At 37.3% G+C, this 16,325-nt stretch overlaps 1 protein-coding gene across 1 annotated transcript in view; it reads right to left on the bottom strand.

Annotated features, from left to right (window-relative positions):
- Nucleotides 1-16,325, bottom strand: part of TTLL7 (tubulin tyrosine ligase-like family, member 7) — a 141,043-nt gene that overhangs the window by 85,807 nt on the left and 38,911 nt on the right. Inside the window, exons 9-12 of the mRNA XM_006831010.1 lie at nt 13,976-14,070; nt 4,376-4,523; nt 4,216-4,289; nt 2,670-2,805 (exon numbers count right to left, since the gene is read on the bottom strand). Coding sequence (XP_006831073.1) covers nt 2,670-2,805; nt 4,216-4,289; nt 4,376-4,523; nt 13,976-14,070 — 453 coding nt within the window. The remainder of the gene's footprint in view (nt 1-2,669; nt 2,806-4,215; nt 4,290-4,375; nt 4,524-13,975; nt 14,071-16,325) is intronic.

The following is a 16,325-nucleotide window of genomic DNA, read 5'->3' as shown; positions in this document are numbered from 1 at the left end:
TACTCCCGTAAGGATTTACACCCTCGGAAACCCTGTACAGGGTCGCTATGGGTCGGAACCGACTCGAAGGCACTTAACAACAACAAAATCTCTAATCAGCAGAAATGGGCAGAACAGATTAAAAGAAAATATTATATCTATAATCCCTATCATCAACAATAACAACAACAACAAAAACAAAGATCTAATTAAATGGTTTCTGTGAGTGAAAGGAGAGAAAAAATATACCATACAAATAGTAATCAAAAGAGAACCGAGGTCAAAAACAAAAAGAGAGCGAGAACTGAGGTCACTATAAAATATTGGACAAAATACATTTTAAGTCAAAAACTGTTATAGAAAACAAAGAATGACATTATATAATGACTGAAAAACTCAATTTATCAAGGGGACTGCTGCTGTTGTTGTTAAGTGCCACTGAGTTCCAACACATAGTGACACTGTAAAGGATTTCTGGGAAGGGACTTAGTGAGTTTGAACCATCGACCTTGGAGTTCAAACCAACTTTGTAGTCCAGTGCATTATCCTGCAGCTCCATGCCAAAACAAGAGGATATAACAATTATAAGTATAAATGTACCTAACAACAGCTCCAAAAGATATGAAGTAAATATTGACAGAATTGATGGGAGAAATAAAATTCTACAACAGTAGTTGGAAACTTCAATACCCCTCTTTCAATAACCAACTGAGCATTTACAAAAAAGATCAATTACAAAACTAAGGACTTGAACAGTAATTCAACTACACCTAACAGGTGTATATATATAAAACACTCCACTCAGAAAAAAAGAAAACACGTTCTTCTCTAACATGTATGAATTTCTTTAGGACAAAACATGTTAAATGACAAGTCTCAGTAATTTTTAATATAATAGAATCTTTCCATAATGGAATGAAACTAAAAATCACAGAAGGAAAATTAGAAAATTCATAAATATGTATTAAACACACTATAAAAAATGAGTTAAAGAATAAAATGATCAAAGAATAAGAAAACACTTATAGAGGAAAGAAAATGAAAGCACGGCACATGAAAGCTATGGAATGGTGCAAAAGCGATGACTAGAGGAAAATTTGTATCTGTACATTCCTATATTTAAAAAATCTTCAATTCATAATCTAACTTTACACTGTGTGATACTTCAAAAAGGAAGTGCAAACTAAGACCGAAGTTAACAAAAAAATAAAGGTTTGACTAAAAACAAATGAGATATAGAGAAACAATAATTAAACCAAAAATTAGTTATTTGAAATTATCAATAAAATTGACAAATCTCGACTGTGAAAGAAAAAAGAAAATGCAAATTACTATAATCAGAAATAAATGTGGAGGCATTATTACTGATAATAAATAAAGGAGAGAACACTAAAAACAATTGCACATTAACAAACTAGATAATCTAAATGAAATGGACAATTTCTAGAAACATAAAAAATTACATAATTTTAATCAAGCAGAGACAGAAAATCTAAACATATCTGTAACAAAAAAGAGACTAAATCAGTAATTAAAAACCTCTTAGCAAAGATAGAAGGAACCATGGTATAGCATAGTGGATTATTAGCATGAGGTCAGCAGTTTGAATCCACCAGAAACTCCGTGGGAGAAAGATGGGGCTTTTTGCTGCTGTAAAGACTGAGAGCCTCAGAAACACTATACAAGGCAGCTAGAAGCTGGAACCAACGGAACAGCATACAACTACCACCGGCAAAGAAAAGTCCAAGGTCAGAAGGGTTTATGTACAAATTCAGTTAAGCATTTGAAAAATTACCATCTTTCCTCATAAGATGGGGGAATTTATTCTATGAAACCAGCTTTACCCTAATACCAAAGCCAGTTAATGACACTACAAATGAGAAAATTACAGAGCAATATCCCTTATAATACACAAAGTTCCTCAGCAAAATACCATGAAAAGAATGATCCAGAAGCTTAAAATTAAGTTTTAGAACACTGAAAACTTCATTGGTGAGAAAAAGTCCAGGGAAGTTACATCCAGGAATATTTTTACATCTTGACAATGCACCTGTTTATTCTTCAAGGGTGGTAAGAGCTGTCCTATTAAAATATTCCTGAGAAACATTACCACATTCACAATTTAATTGACTTTCTTATTTAGTTACAAATGCACATTGGTGTAATAAGACATTAAAATTTATTGATATTATGATAGCATAATTATTCATCCCATAATTTGTTCTATTAGATAACATCTTGTTCATATGAAATTACTTGGTTGCATTTATGAAATAATAGGAATTTTTAGAACACAAAATCTGAGAAAAGTACAATCCTAAAAGTAAACAGTGATCTGTAGATGGAAGGTAATTTTTTGTTTGTTTGTGTGTGTTATTTCTCTGTTTAATTTTCTTTAAAAAAATATTATCATGAAGTGCTTCTAAATACAGTCATATTCCTGTTAGTAATATCAACCATTATAGGCAAAGGAGAAGTAACAACTTGGCCATGAAACAAAGGTTATAAGCAACACAAAGATAAAAATCAATGAAATTTACTGTTCATGATTTAGGCATGTCACACTCGACAATCATGATTACCCTAAAACAAAGAAAAAACTCTCCATGGTTCACTGATAGAAGGTTGTTGTTTTTTAAACATATTTTTTGCCTCATTCTTTTTCTCTAAATAAAAACTTATTCCCTTACCTTCATCTTTTTCAAAGGATTATTCAATTCTCGTTGGAATGAAGCTGCTCTACCTGAAAGGAAAGTCTGAAAAGCAGCAGCCAACAAATTTTCATACTTTTCAAGTAGTGTTTTATCTTCAGGAGGATATATTCGTCTACAATAAAACCAGATAAGCCAGGTTTAAAACAAGATGGCATTATTTCAATAGTTAAGGCCAACTACATGGGTTATTCTTGACTACCTACTCTGGTAATCATTTTACTAGGTGCTGAAAATAAAGATGAATACAGTTGTGGACATTTTGTAAATTTCCATCTATTCACACAAATTGAAAGCCTATCTAGAGAATCATCATTAAACACTGCAGCTCCAAAAAGCATAAGGGTTTAGTTGGAGCAGTAACAGAAGACTGGCAATGGGGTCTGACTGGAGGCAATAAATTTGTAGAGAAGAGTTCAGGTCTTGAGGAATATTTGAGAGCTTTGTACTTCGCACAGTTCCTAAAATAAATAAGAATATAGAGATCAGTCCTGATGATATCTTTTGATATGGTGGAACTTAGCTCAAAAGCAGAAAAAACTGAGATAGAGGTAGCATGTATGGGATTAATGTGTTCTTATTAACATGTGGATTGAGTTAGGACCAGTAAGGACAATCAGACAGGAAGAGTCAGAAGTTCTATGCCCCCAACCTAGAACTCCTTAAGCTTGGTGAATTCATGTCAAAGCTATGGAGGAGGATCATCTTTCTAATAACATAAGGAGGTTGTTGTTGTTGTTGTTATGTGCTGTGGAGTCGGTTCTGACTCATAGCAACCCTGCACAGGGTTTCTAAGGCTATAAATCTTAACGGGAGCAGAAAGTCTCCTCTTTCTCCTGCGGAACAGCTGGTAGTTTCGAACTGCTGAGCTTGCGGTTCACAGCCCGATTTGTAATCACTACGCTACCAGAGGGTGGTACTGTGAAGTGGTTTCAGTTCACCACAGTTCATATTTCTCTCATTTTTTCTTATCTGGCTCCTTCCAACATTTTCATTGTTTGTCTGGTTCCAGAAGCATTTGGCTTAAAACAAAGAACAGCAAGCATATTTAAATGACAGAAGAGATTCAGGAGACCTGAAACCTGACTTCCTCAAAACACTATACTATAACCAAATAAAGTCACAGGACAACAGACGATTGAGAAGATCTGGTGCAATCTCCCCAAATATTGACTAGCAGAAGCTCTCTACCAAGTTTGAACCATCTACTTGCTGACTACTTCTTTCTCGGAAGATATGAAACAAAATATACTTTTAGAGAATGAACACAAACAAAACAACAGAACCCGTCAACATTTAACCCCTTCAATCTGCACAAAAATAGTAGTTGTTGTTGTTATGTGCCATGGAGTTGGTTCCAACTCATAGCAACCCTGTACAGGGTTTCTGAGGCTGTAAATATTTATGGGAGCAGAAAGCCTCATTTTTATTCCGTGGATCAGCTGGTAGTTTTGAACTGCTGACCTTGAGATTAGCAGTCCAATTAGTAACCACTATGCTACCAGAACATAAAAATGGTAGTTACCTATAATTCCCCATATGCCGATTTTCATGTTCTTCTTTTGAGACTTGCTTTCTTACTTGAGAGAGTCTCTCTTTCTGGAAATGAAAAAGGTTTTGCAAATGAAACTTGACAAATGAACCATACAATTAAAATTGTAGGTGCTTTATTAAAATTTCCATACCAACTCTTCTTTCCGTCTCTCCAATTGATGCCTCTGCTGTTCCCAGTCTGAGGAACCTGGTAGGAGTCTTTTTATTGAACTTTGACCATAAAGTCTCTTTTGAGCCTCAGCTTTTTGTTTTGCCAAGTTTCTCCTTTTATCACTGGTCCTAAAACATAAAACATAAGAACCTATTCTAGAATTCAAAGAGTTCTAGTCCTACTCCTGTGAGGGAAGTTGGCAGACATTGGAGAAGAGACAGTGGAAAAATAAATCCACATTTGAATAAATTGATATATACTTATACATTATATCCATATAGACATCCATGAACATGGTAAACCGAAGTTCCCAAGCATGAACAAATGGAACCAGTATAGGTTTTGAAGAGTTAGATGGACTGACACAATGGCTGCAACACTAGGCTCAAACACAACAATTGTGAGGATGGTGTAGAACCAGTGTCTTCGTTCTCTACTGCTGCTATAACATAACAGAAATACCACAAGTGGATGCCTTTAACAAACAAAAATTCATTCTTTACAATTTAAGAGACTGGAAGTCTGAATTCAGAGCACTGGATCAAGAGAAAGGTCCTTGCCTCCTTTCAGCATCTGCAGGCCCAGCATTCCTTGGAGATACCATGTATGTGTCTTATGATCCAGAGGTAATGATCTTCTTCTAGATCTAAGGGCTTCATAGTGTAGGAACCCCAGGTCCAAAGAATGCACTGCACTCCTGACTCTTCTTTCTTGGTGGTAGTAGGTTCCTCCTCTCTGCTTACTTCTCTCTCCTTTTATATCTCAGAATACACTGACTCAAGACACAATCTAATCATGTAAATTGCATCTAACCTCATTAGGATCATTGTTGTTGTTTGGTGCCATTGAGTTGGTACCGACCCCTAGAGACCTTATGCACAGCAGAACGAAACACTGCCCGATCCTGGGCCAACCTTACTATTGTTGTCACGCTTGAGTCCATCGAGGCTGCCACTTGGCCAATCCATCACATTGGGGGTCTTCCTCTTTTTCTCTGACCCTCCACCTTACCAAACATGATATCCTTCTCCAGCGACTGGTCCCTCCTGACAATATGAGAGACAAAGTTTGGCCATCTTGGCTTCTAAGGAGCACTCTGGCTGCACTTCTTCCAAAACGGATCTATTGGTTCTTTGGCAGCCCGTGGCACTTTCATTATTCTCCTCCAACACCACAACTCAAAAGCATCAATTATTCTACAGTCTTTCATATTCAACGTCCGGCTTTCACATGCATATGAGGTTATTGAAATACCATGGCTTGGGTCAGGCGCACCTTAGTCCTCAAGTTGACATCTTTGCTATTCAACACTTGAAAAAGGTCTTGTGCAGCACATTTGCCTAATGCAATACGTTGTTTGATTGCTTGACTGCTGTTTCCATGAGTGTTGATAATTGATCCAAGAAGAATGACAACTTCTTGATAACGTCAATCTTTTCTCCATCGATAAGAATGTTATTGGTCCAGTGGTGAGGATTTTTGTTTTCCTTACATTAAGATGCAATCCATACCGAAGGCTGTGTTCTTGGATCTTCATCAGTAAGTATTTTAAGTCCTCTTCACTTTCAGCAAGCAAGGTTGTATCATCTGCATATCTCAGGTTGCTAATGAGTCTTCCTCCAACCCCAATGCCATGTTTTTCTTCATAGAACCCAGCTTCTCGTCTTATTTGCACAGCATATAGGTTGAATAAGTATGGTGAAAGAATAGAACCCTGTCACACACAAGTACTTAATATATTTTGGATCTTTTCTGCTTCACCAACCAAACCCACTGAAAAGTTAAGCATTTCTCACTTATACTATATATTTAGCAGATTTTCAGTTATGACTAAATTTCCAGTCTAACAGATTTTGCTTATTTAAACACATCTGCATAAACTGTCTCAACTTTGACTCAACCATGAAAAATTTATAGAAAAGCTCTGTTGTGGAATCACTTTCCTCTAAACCTCTTTTCTCTCTTCTCATGCAGCTGGTGCATTAAGATAAGCCTGAGTCCTCTTATCTTTACCCCTCCAATTTGCACATTTATACATCATCCCGGAAGGAAGAAAGTAAGGCAGAAAAGAGTTGGTTTGAGGCGTTGGGGAGGGAAGAAAGCAAAGTCATTTCTTGTGTTAACCTTAGGGGGGGAAATAGGGTTATTATCCTTGATCTTGGAGTCTTGGTGTGGCGCTGTGGGTTAATGCACTGGATTGCAAGGTCAGTTTGAACCATAAGGTCAGTGGTTCTGGCTCACCAGCCAATCCGCAGAAACCCCATACAGGGTCATTATGGGTCTGAAGCCATTTAACAGCATTTAACAACAACAACAAAATCTTTGATCTTACATTTCCATGACTTTCCATGGCAATAGCCTAGTAAGGCCCAAATGAGGATATAAACTAAAAAAAGGGGGACAATAAAACCTTGTGAGAGTTAAACTGGTAAGGAAAAAGAGGTGTTAGCTTACATGTGTTCCCAATGAATTCACCAGGAGGCTGTATTGAGAATAGAAGGCCAAGTCCCTATAATAAAAAGAGTATTATTTTACCTTACATTTGTACCAAACACACAACTTGAACTTGCAGGAATTTTAGGAAATTTGTCTCATCTATTTCATGACAACACTGAATCCTTAGTGACAAGAGTTCAACAGGTGGACAGGGTAAAAGGAAGAACATGAGAAAAGGCATGAACACACTCAAAAAATTACAAGTCATTCAATATGCCTAGAGCTTTCGATAAATGTATGAAATGTAGCTATTCAAAAAAGGCTTAATTAGATTACTGAGCTTCAAATTTAACTTTAGGCACTGAAGGGGTATGAATTTTAGACAGGAGAAGGGCATACTTATATTTTCAAGTTAAAAAAATATGCTGTTGACATAGTAGAGTGGCTTAGAAGTGGAGGAGAAGAGAGGCAGACAGTTAAGATGGGCTATTAAGCTATTTCATCATCAAATTTTAGACTTTATCTTACAGTATGGAAACAACATGATGAGAATATTGGAGTTTATAAATATCTCTTCACACACTGGTGTTTTTCAGACCTCTGCCCTTGCCCGTCTTTACCTCATCCATTAGATTCAACTACAATCTATACAAGAATGTCAGTCAAATACACACATACACATATGTGTGTGTGTGTGTGTGTGTGTATATATATATATATATATATATATATCATGAGGACCTGCACATCACATTTCATACTTAACAATTCTTCTATGTGCCTCAATGTAATTCAAAATTAGCACATCCAAAACTAAATTCTCTTTCTACCTTCCCCAATTACTTCTCACCTACGTTCTTTTGTTGTTGTTGTTATGTGCCATAGAGTCGGTTCTGACTCATAGTGACCCTGCACAGGGTTTCTGAGGCTGTAAATCTTCACGGGAGCAGAAAGCCTCATCTTTCTCCCACGGAACAGCTGGTATTTTCAAACTGCTGACCTTAAGGTTCACAGTCCGATTCATATCTCATCATAAAATGCATTATCAAAGAAATCATTCAAAACCAGATACCTAGGAATCATGGGAAACTTTGAATTTCTAGTATCTAATGGAATCCGGGTACGGCACTATGGGATAAAGCACTAAACAACAAGGTCGGTTTGAACCACAGGCTTAGTGGTTCAAACTCACCAAGGTGCTCCTCGGAAACCCTATACAGGGTTGCTATGAGTCGGAACTGACTCAACAACACTTAACAACAACAATAACAACAACTATAGTAATAGTGGGCACTCAATGAATACTTATTAAATGGCCTACAGACAAACAGTATGGAAGTTATAAATTGGGGTGAGAGTTAGTGCTGGAAACAAGAAAGAAACCAACGAGACAGTCCCAGACAAAGACGAGAAGTCCTTAAACTTAGATAGTAGAGTAAGAAATTAAGACATAGTCAGAAATTTAACAGGATTCAGTTGACTCATATTTGAGTTCAGATTCAACTTTCCAGACTCCTGGTGTGCCACAATAGGATCAGCAGTAGACTGCAAACCACAAGGCTGGCAGTTCAAACTCACCAGCTGCTTGTCAGAAGCCTTATGCACAGTGGCAAAGAGTCAGAACTGACCCAAGAGCACTTAACAACAACAGCAGCCCGGGAAATGTTAGGAATTTTTTTTTTTACCTCCAGCTTATAATTTTAAAAAAACCTTTAAGAATGGCCATGTATCATTACATTTCTGAATTGGAGGTAGGTAACACCCAACCAGAAAAAAGGAGAGAAAGTCAGTAAGAAGAACATAACTGAAGAAGAAAACATCCAACTTTGATCATATTGAACCTTTTATGCCATCAGAAAATTCACAAATTTATTCATTTATTTTTTATTCATTCACTCTCTTACTACATGTTTGTTCAACAATCACTAAACCAGAATTATCCAGTGTACAGTCTTCAGACTGTTGCAAAAGCAGGTCTATAACTCCAAAGAAGCTGAGAACTAGTGAGAGGTCCAAATCAAGGCCTCAGAATATACAGGGGTCAGAATCACAAATGATGCCAGCAGAGGAATGGGAGTGTCAAGGAACAAAAGAGAACTGAGGCAAGAGCACAGGAGAAAATGATGATTAGGGAGCTGAAACAAGTGACATCATAAGAGGGAAAAGAAGAATCACAAAGTTAAGTGATTCCAGAAAATAGTACCATAAAGACCAATGTGAATGAAGTTTCAAAAGCCAAATCGCATTAAAAGATGCAAATACCACGTACATCTAGACTATGGTGTTATTGTTTTTTTCTAAATAAGAGCAAGGGTGTTGTTGTTAAGTGCCATCATGTCAGTTCCGACTCACAGCAACCCCTGTATAGGGTTTCCAAGGTGTGGCTGGTGAGTTTGAACAGTCAACCATATGGTTCAAACTGACCTTGTGGTCCAGTGCTTTATCCCACAGCACCACAAGAGCAAGGTAGTTTAATTTAACTAGGTAGTTTAATTTCATTGAACTTAATTTAATTTAATTAACAAGTATTTCAGAATCACAGATTCTTGGGGCTATGAATGTCTTTCCTAGACTCTATTTTCATGATCTTAATAGACTAATTATGGAGGAAAGAAGATGCTCCTTATCAACTCAGTAATGCCACCACTACAGATTGGATGTTACTTTCTTTTCCAGGAAAGAAAAACAAAACAAAACTTTTCATTGCTCTTCACATAACTACTTTCACACTCTCTCGTTGCTGAAAACATCAAGCATCAGGTTTCAGCTAAAAAGTTGAATCTGAGCTCAAACTGTATTGTGGCAACCAATCATAAAGATTGTTGTTGTTGTTATGTGCCGTGGAGTCAGTTCCGACTCATAGCGACCCTGTACAAGGTTTCTGAGGCTGTTAATCTTTACGGGAGCAAACAGCCTCATCTTTCTCCCGTGGAACCACTGCTAGTTTCGAACTGCTGACTCTGCAGTTCACAAACCAATTCGTAACCACTATGCTACCAGAGCTCCTTTAAAGATCAGTAGCTGTGATAAACAGCCTCTACTACTCTGAATTTCCTCATGACTAAAAACATGTCTTTGAAAAAACAAGTTTGAAAAAAGAAAAAAAGTTTGGGGTGTGGCACTGAAGGATAAGAACAAGACTATTAACTGTAAGGTTTGCAGTTCAAACCCACGAGCTGCTCCTTGGAAACCCTACAAAGGGTCACTATGACTCAGAAGTGACTCAATGGGACATAACAAAAACAACACACTATAAGATGACTGATGGCACAGTGGTTAAGCACTCAACTGTTAATCAAAAGGTTAGTGATTCAAACCTACTAAGCACTCCATAGGAGAAAGATGAGATAGTCTGCTTCTGTAAAGATTAAAGCCTTAGAAACCCTATGAGGTAGTTCTGCTCTGTACTATATGCTAGATATGACTTGTAATTGACCCAATAGCAAAAGGCTCTTGTTGTTGTTGTTGTTGTTGTTATTCTAATAATTGTAAGGAATACAAATATAGATAAATCTTGACCTCAAGGAATTTAAGTTGAATTGGAAACTGAAAAGCAACCATGCCGGTAAACAATACAGACCACAAGAGAAAAAAATTAGAAGCTATGTCCTATGCAGACTGTAAGTCTCCCTAGAATTCAAAGAAAGGAAAGCTTAATTAGAGCTAAAAGGGAAGTTTCATTATAAACGATAGGATCTGAATCACAGGCAATAAGAAAAGGTATTCAGGATAGGGACCAGCATAAATCATCAGTGAAAATGTGCAAGATATGTAAGAAAAACAATGGGATAATCAATCTAACATTTTGGTTTGGGTAGAAATAAGATATAAGAGCACTCAACTAAAGAAATACACATAAAATGGAATAAGGACTATTATTGAGGAAATAAATGTTAGACTTAACAAGTGTAAACTGCTACAATTTGATGAACTTGGCCTTATCTTATAGATGTAGTAGCAGAAAATGCCAACCAACAGGCAAGGAGTCTTCAAATCAAGGATCAAGCATATCCCCTCAGTACACAGGGTTGATAGGGATGGGCATCTCAGACAATTGTTGTTGTTAAGGGCCGAAAAGTCGGTTCCGACCCATAGCGACCCTGTATAGGGTTTCCAAGGAGAAGCTTGTGAGCTTGAACTGCTGACCTTGCAGTTCAAATAGCTTTGCAGCCTGGCACATTAACCCACAGCGCCACACCAGGACTCCATCTCAGACAATAGCTACCTAAAATGGGGGGAAGGCTATAAAGGAACAAAGTGGCTGGCTTACAAGTTTTCAAGAGGGAATTTAGTTTGAGTGAATGGGGGAAGGTAGAATCCCCACTGAATAGTTTCCATCTTGTCTAAATGGGTCAGGTGAAAGGAGATGGGGGTAGGATCCTTTTGATTTAACAGTGAGTAATTGTTATCATGACTAATTGCTATTGTCACAATTTTAAAGGTAGAAAATGTGTAACAGAAAGGGTGGGGGGGAGTAGTTGATCTTGCTTTCCAGGAACAGAGGACCCTGGAACCAGCACGAGGGAAGAATATGGGCAGAGTGTGGGATGCTAACCAGAGAGACAGTGATATCAGAGTTGGAGACAGATGAGGGCATTGAAAAATAGAGCATCTGAGGACTCTAGATTCATGGAAAGAAAAAGGCTGTTTAAGACAGGCAGGGGGCTGGTTTGCAAAATGAGCCCTTTGGTTGTTTAAACAATTATATATTCCTGCATGTTTTTGTGTACATCCGAAAAGGGTATTGTAATCATTACAATGAAACAAAATACAACTGGTTGAATACAACACTGATGTTCTGCCGTGTAGACTATCACTCAATTAACAATAAAAGCTTCAAAAACAAAGAGTAGACAACTAAATTTATAAAAGGAGTTTAGATCAGGAATTTGGGTTCTTGAGCCGATAATACAATGAAAAAAAAAATAATTCCAACTGTCAGATTAAGTGGGGGAATTCCTAAACTCATCAAATCATTTATTCTGCCCCAAATTAAAACTATTTTTATGAAAATGAAACCTATACTCAGTAAGAAGCCAATAATTTTCTTAGTCTTCTTAATCCCTGCAATGTGCCCATCAAGAAAACAACCAAAGTGAAATAATGGTCTAAAACATATGCCCACAGAGCTCTCCATCTGTTTGGAAAGAGACCGCAGCACTTCAGCAACATAAACTACATTAGCATCATTAGCACTGTTGTTGTTGTGAAGTGCCATCAAGTCGATTCTGACCCATAGTGACCCTGTATAGGATTTTCAAGGAGCAGCTGGTGAGCCTGAACCACTGACCTTGCAGTTCAAATGACTTTGCAGTATGACACATTAGCCCACAGTGCCAGACCAGGACTCATTATCATAGTATGCACTAAATGCTAAGAATTGAGCTAAATTATCTGTGCAACAACATAAAGAAAGACAAGGGAAGAAGAATCCCATCTTCCCCTTACTTTCAGGTCTAGAAATATTTGACAGTTATGTGTATATATATATATACACTAAACATACTTAGATAATGTCTCAATTTAGTACCATTGTTGGCACAGTCAAAAGACATAACCAAAACACAAACACACACAACAAAACACGAAATACAAACACAAGGGTTACCTGAACAACAATATTTCATAAAAAGGGTATATTGTTTAAATCATCTAAAATATGTAACGTATTTGCATGTTGTTGTTAGTACCTTCAAGTTTGTTCTAACTCTTAACAACCCTACGCACAACAGAACAAAATATTGCGTAATCCTGCGCCATCCTCACAATTGTTATGAACCCATTGTTTCTGCCACTGTGTCAGTCCATTTCACTGGGTATCTTCCTCTTCTTTGCTGGCCCTCCACCTCTTTGAAGCATGATGTCCTTCTCCAGGGACTGATCTCTCTTAGCATGTCCAAAGTATGAGACAAAGTCTTGCCATCCTCACTTCTAAAGAGCGTTCTGGCTGTACTTCTTCCAATGCAGATTTGTTTGTTCTTCTGGCAGTCCATGGTACTTTCATTATTCTCCAACACCATAATTCAAATGCACACATTCTTCCATGATCTTCCTTTTACATTGTCTTGCTTTCACATGTATATGATGTCATTGAAAATACTATGGCTTGGGTCAGGTTCACCTTAGTCCTCAAACTGAAATCTTTACTGTTTAACACTTTAAAGAAGGTTTCTTCCTGCAGATTTGTCTAATGCACTCTGTTGTCTGATTTACTGGCTGCTACTTCCATGAGTATTAACTGTGGATCCAAGCAAAATTAAGTCTTTGACTACTTCAGTCTTTTCTCCTTTTATCATGATGTTATTTATTGATCCAGTTGTAAGGATTTTTGTTTTCTTTACATTGAGATGAAACCCATATGAAAGCCTTCATTAGTAGTATTTTAAGTCATTACTTTTAGCAAGTATGTCACTTGCATATCAAGGTTATTAATGAATCTTCCTCCATTCCTGATGCCACAGTCTTTATCTAATCCAGCTTCTTGATTTATTTGCTCAGCATACATATCGGATAAGTATTTTTAAAAGATACAACCATGCAACACACCTTGCCTGAATTTAAATCATTCAGTATCCCTTTGTTCTATTCTAATAACTTCTTCTTGGCCTGTTCATAGATTCCTCATGATCACAATTAAGTGTTCTGGAATTCCCATTCTTTGCAATGTTATCCAGAATTTGTTATGATCCTCACAGTTGAATGCCTTCGCACAGTCAATAATGCACAAGTAAACATCTTTCTGGTATGTTCTGTTTTCAGTCAAGAGCCATCTGACGTCAGTAATGACTTCACAGCGTCTTTACTGTTTGGTTTTCATATGCAAATCACCAGATCTTTCTTCCTAGTTCATCTTAATTTAGAAGTTCCACTGACGTCTGCTCAACAATACAGCAACATGCAGATTTCCCCAGACACTGGCCATGAATGTACACAAGACAGAGAGTATTATATGGAAAACAGGAAATACAGTATGGGGGAGGAAGGAAAGAGGTACTAAAAAAAGAAAGAAACTAAATGGGTTTAAAGATTCAATAAATTCCTTCAGAATACAAAAAAGAAAAACAATTACAAACCAATTTAAGGTACAGATGATTCTTCTTTCTCAGTTGTGGAAACCAAAAGATAGAGCAAATAATTTATTTACCTGATATTTAGTAGCTTCAGTGCATTTAAAAGCACTCCCCTTTTCACATCATAATCTATTTTCTGATCAGTTCCAAAACTTGGAGCTCGATTAATCTGAAAATTACACAGAAAACCATTCAATTACAAAAATGTTGAAAGGTCAATAAATATTCAACACATACATGTTCATCTTACATTGGAAGCTTTACATGAGCCACTGGTATTTGCCAACACCTCCCTTCCCCACCTCCTTCTGGTTGAGGAATTGACTGGTAGCATCATTCCCCCAACCCTGGCTGCCTTAGCTCAGAGACTTCCCTGTCAGCATGAACTGCTTCCCTCTCTTAACTGTCTCCATGACCACTAGGCTTTAATTTTAAGGATATTAAAATGGAATCATCCTGACATAAAAATTGGAAGAACAATAATAATAAGCAATATCCATGTTACCATTAGAGTAATATTTTTATGCATACATATATTTAGCATATAGGAACTATCAGTGCCCTTGTTTTCACAGTTCAGATTTTTCTGATGAATAAATCTATTGCTGCCGGAAACAAAAAATTTGTTACTCTTTGTCTGGCTCAAACAATGCATCATCAACTTTCATTGCCAAAGTCATAGATTTCATTACTCAGAAAATACAGTTAAGGTAGCTGCGGACTAAACTCTATGAGTTCTTATGACGTATATGGATTCATGGGAATGAACAAGTCATTTATGACTCTTTCACTTCTCCATATCACTTACGGGAATTAAGATAAAAAATAAGTAACTGTATATGCCCTAAAATACATAATGCAATTTACTATCCTTTCAAGAGATGAAGCTTTTTGTTTTCATTAATATTTTTTTTGTTAGGCAAATGCAACTGAAAGAACAAGGTATCAGAAAATAATTACATCAGTTGGTTAGAGCACTGCTAATGAGTTCAATGCTGGAGCTTACCTCTGTGGTCACCCACTACCCACAGACTATGTCAAAACCTCTGTGCTATAAGCCATAGGAAGGGGAGCTTATTATACAAATCCATCACCATGAGAGACAGAACAAGTGACAGCAAGCATGCTACAACTAGCAAGAGGGAGGATATACCATATTATATTCAAGAAATCACCCAGGAATAAAATCACAGTAATTGGAAATGTGGCATTGGTTCACTGTAGAAAAATTAGTAAGCAACAAGCAGACAAAAGTCACTTGTAATCTCACTACCAAGTGTTATTGTTAACAATTTAGTAAATAGCATTCCAAGTATTATCTATGAATGCACATTTATAATATTCACTCTACTTTATAAATACATGCCTATACTAAACCATGGAGTCCTGATGTGATGCTGTGGGTTGATGCATTGGACTGCAAAGTTGGTGAACCACAAGGTTGATGGTTCAAGCTCACCAGTCGCTTCTTCGAAACCGTATACAGGGTCGCTATGAGTCAGTACCGACTGGATGGTACTTAACAACAACAACATACTAACCATTTGTTGTTGTTGTTGTTAAGTGCCGTCGAGTCGGTTCCGACCCATAGCGACCCTGTACAGGGTTTCCGAGGGTGTACATCTTTACGGGAATAGAAAGCCTCATCTTTCTCCCACGGAGCAGTTGGTAGTTTAGAACCGCTGACCTTAAGGTTCGCAGCCCGATTTGTAACCACTACGCTACCAGAGTACTACTTTATAATTCCATATTTTTCCTTAATAATACATCATGAAAATATTTCATGCTAACATTTTCATGGATGCATGGAACCCCTTTTCTAGGGCCATGCCCTCCTGTGTTTTGACTCTTAGGAATTTCTGATTTAGAAGGTGATAGACATATTCCTATCATTATTATATGATCTAGAGGGGCTGTGAATGACCTGACAGGTGCGGTAACATCCATTTATTTCAGGTAAACTTGAGAAAATGAATTCTAAGGACTGTCTTTTACAAGTGCAGAAAAAGGATTAAGTGATGTGTATGAAAGTTTCAATCGTTTTTATTGTAAAGTCAAATATCTGGAATTTGTAACACAAGCAAAAATATCTTGTGACTAGCAGCTCAGTGGGTTAAGCATTGGGATACTAATCGCAAAGTCTGTAGTTCAAACTCACCAGCCATTCTGTGGGAGAAAGATGAGGCTATCTGCCTCTGTAAAAATTTACAATCTTGAAAACCCTATGTAGGGTGGCTATGAGTTGTAACCAACTCAATGGAAGTGGGATTTGTTTGGGGGCTTACCACATGTGACAGGATGATAAAGTAAATCAAATATTTAGGAACTTGTAATTAAGTGGTGGTGGTGCTGGTGGTGCTGGTGGTGGTGTGCCGTGGAATCGGTTCTGACTCAGCGACCCTGCATAGGGTTTCCGAGGCCGTA

This window comes from Chrysochloris asiatica, unplaced genomic scaffold, assembly GCF_000296735.1.
Source record: "Chrysochloris asiatica unplaced genomic scaffold, ChrAsi1.0 scaffold00002, whole genome shotgun sequence".
NCBI classification, from domain to species: Eukaryota; Metazoa; Chordata; class Mammalia; order Afrosoricida; family Chrysochloridae; genus Chrysochloris; species Chrysochloris asiatica.
This window is presented reverse-complemented; position numbering and strand designations above follow the sequence as displayed.